Source organism: Echinops telfairi, unplaced genomic scaffold (assembly GCF_000313985.2).
Source record: "Echinops telfairi isolate 266 unplaced genomic scaffold, ASM31398v2 ScPeMD7_7459;HRSCAF=8497, whole genome shotgun sequence".
Lineage (NCBI taxonomy): Eukaryota > Metazoa > Chordata > Mammalia > Afrosoricida > Tenrecidae > Echinops > Echinops telfairi.
In genome coordinates this window covers 4,564,266-4,565,214 of record NW_022111359.1, presented here as the reverse complement: position 1 = coordinate 4,565,214, position 949 = coordinate 4,564,266, and the positions used below count along the sequence as shown (strand labels likewise).

At 56.7% G+C, this 949-nt stretch overlaps 1 protein-coding gene across 2 annotated transcripts in view; it reads left to right on the top strand.

Moving 5' to 3' along the window:
* The window catches only part of LOC101655930 (death-associated protein kinase 3), a 4,455-nt gene that overhangs the window by 617 nt on the left and 2,889 nt on the right, over window positions 1–949 (top strand). Inside the window, exons 2-3 of one of the 2 annotated variants that reach the window (XM_045300170.1) lie at window positions 110–134; window positions 476–524. In XM_045300170.1, coding sequence (XP_045156105.1) covers window positions 110–134; window positions 476–524 — 74 coding nt within the window. Of the gene's footprint in view, window positions 1–8; window positions 135–475; window positions 525–949 lie in introns of those variants that run through there. The other variant, XM_004714376.2, reaches the window with a different exon arrangement.

Genomic DNA, 949 nt, shown 5'->3' with positions numbered 1-949 from the left:
CCAGCCCGAGAATATCATGTTGCTGGACAAGGACGTGCCCAGCCCCCGCATCAAGCTCATCGACTTCGGCATCGCGCACAAGATTGAGGCCGGGAACGAGTTCAAGAACATCTTCGGCACACCCGAGTTTGTGGGTGAGACCCTCACCTGGGCGACCAGGGCGCGGGCCTGGGGTGGGGGCGAGACCGAGGGATAGAGGGGGACCCAAGGCCTGGGGAGTGGAGGTGAGGATGGGAAAACGGGATCTGAGGCCAAGAGTTGGCATTAGGCTGAGGGGCTGAGGAGGATGGGGGTGCTATGTACCATCTCCAGGCCTGGCCTGTTCTGCCTAGGCCACGCCCCCACCCCCACCCCACAGCAAGCCCCCCACCGCCCCCCAGTGTCTCCCACAATGCAGGGGTGTAGTTCCTTGCACATTGTCCCGCATGGGTCAGTCTGACTCTTGATCCCTGCCCCTGCCTCCCTGTGCCCACAGCCCCTGAGATCGTGAACTACGAGCCACTGGGGCTGGAGGCGGACATGTGGTGAGTATGTGCAGGGAGGCCAGGCCAGCACCACCAAACAGCCCCTGAGCAGCAGGATGTGCAGTCCCAATGCTGTCTGGCTGGGCAGGGTTCATGGCACACTCTGGCCCAGGGGCAAAGGAGGGTCTTTTACTTTTATTTAAAAAAACCAAAACAACAGTTTTCTTAGCACTTCATTCACGTCATATAACTCAATCATTCAGTCATATCAGGAAGAGTTGTACAGGAGGGTCTTTCCCCTGTAACCAACCATTACAGCCTTCTTCCACCCATTCAGTTCTGTCCCAGGGGGACCCTGTAGTGTTCCACCCCCTTGCAGTTGGCAGCCCAGCGCCTAACCTACCGCACCACCAGGACACCTCTTCCTGTTTAAAACGTTGTTTGAGAAAACACAACAGAAAGACCTTAGCTTAATTTTTTTTTTT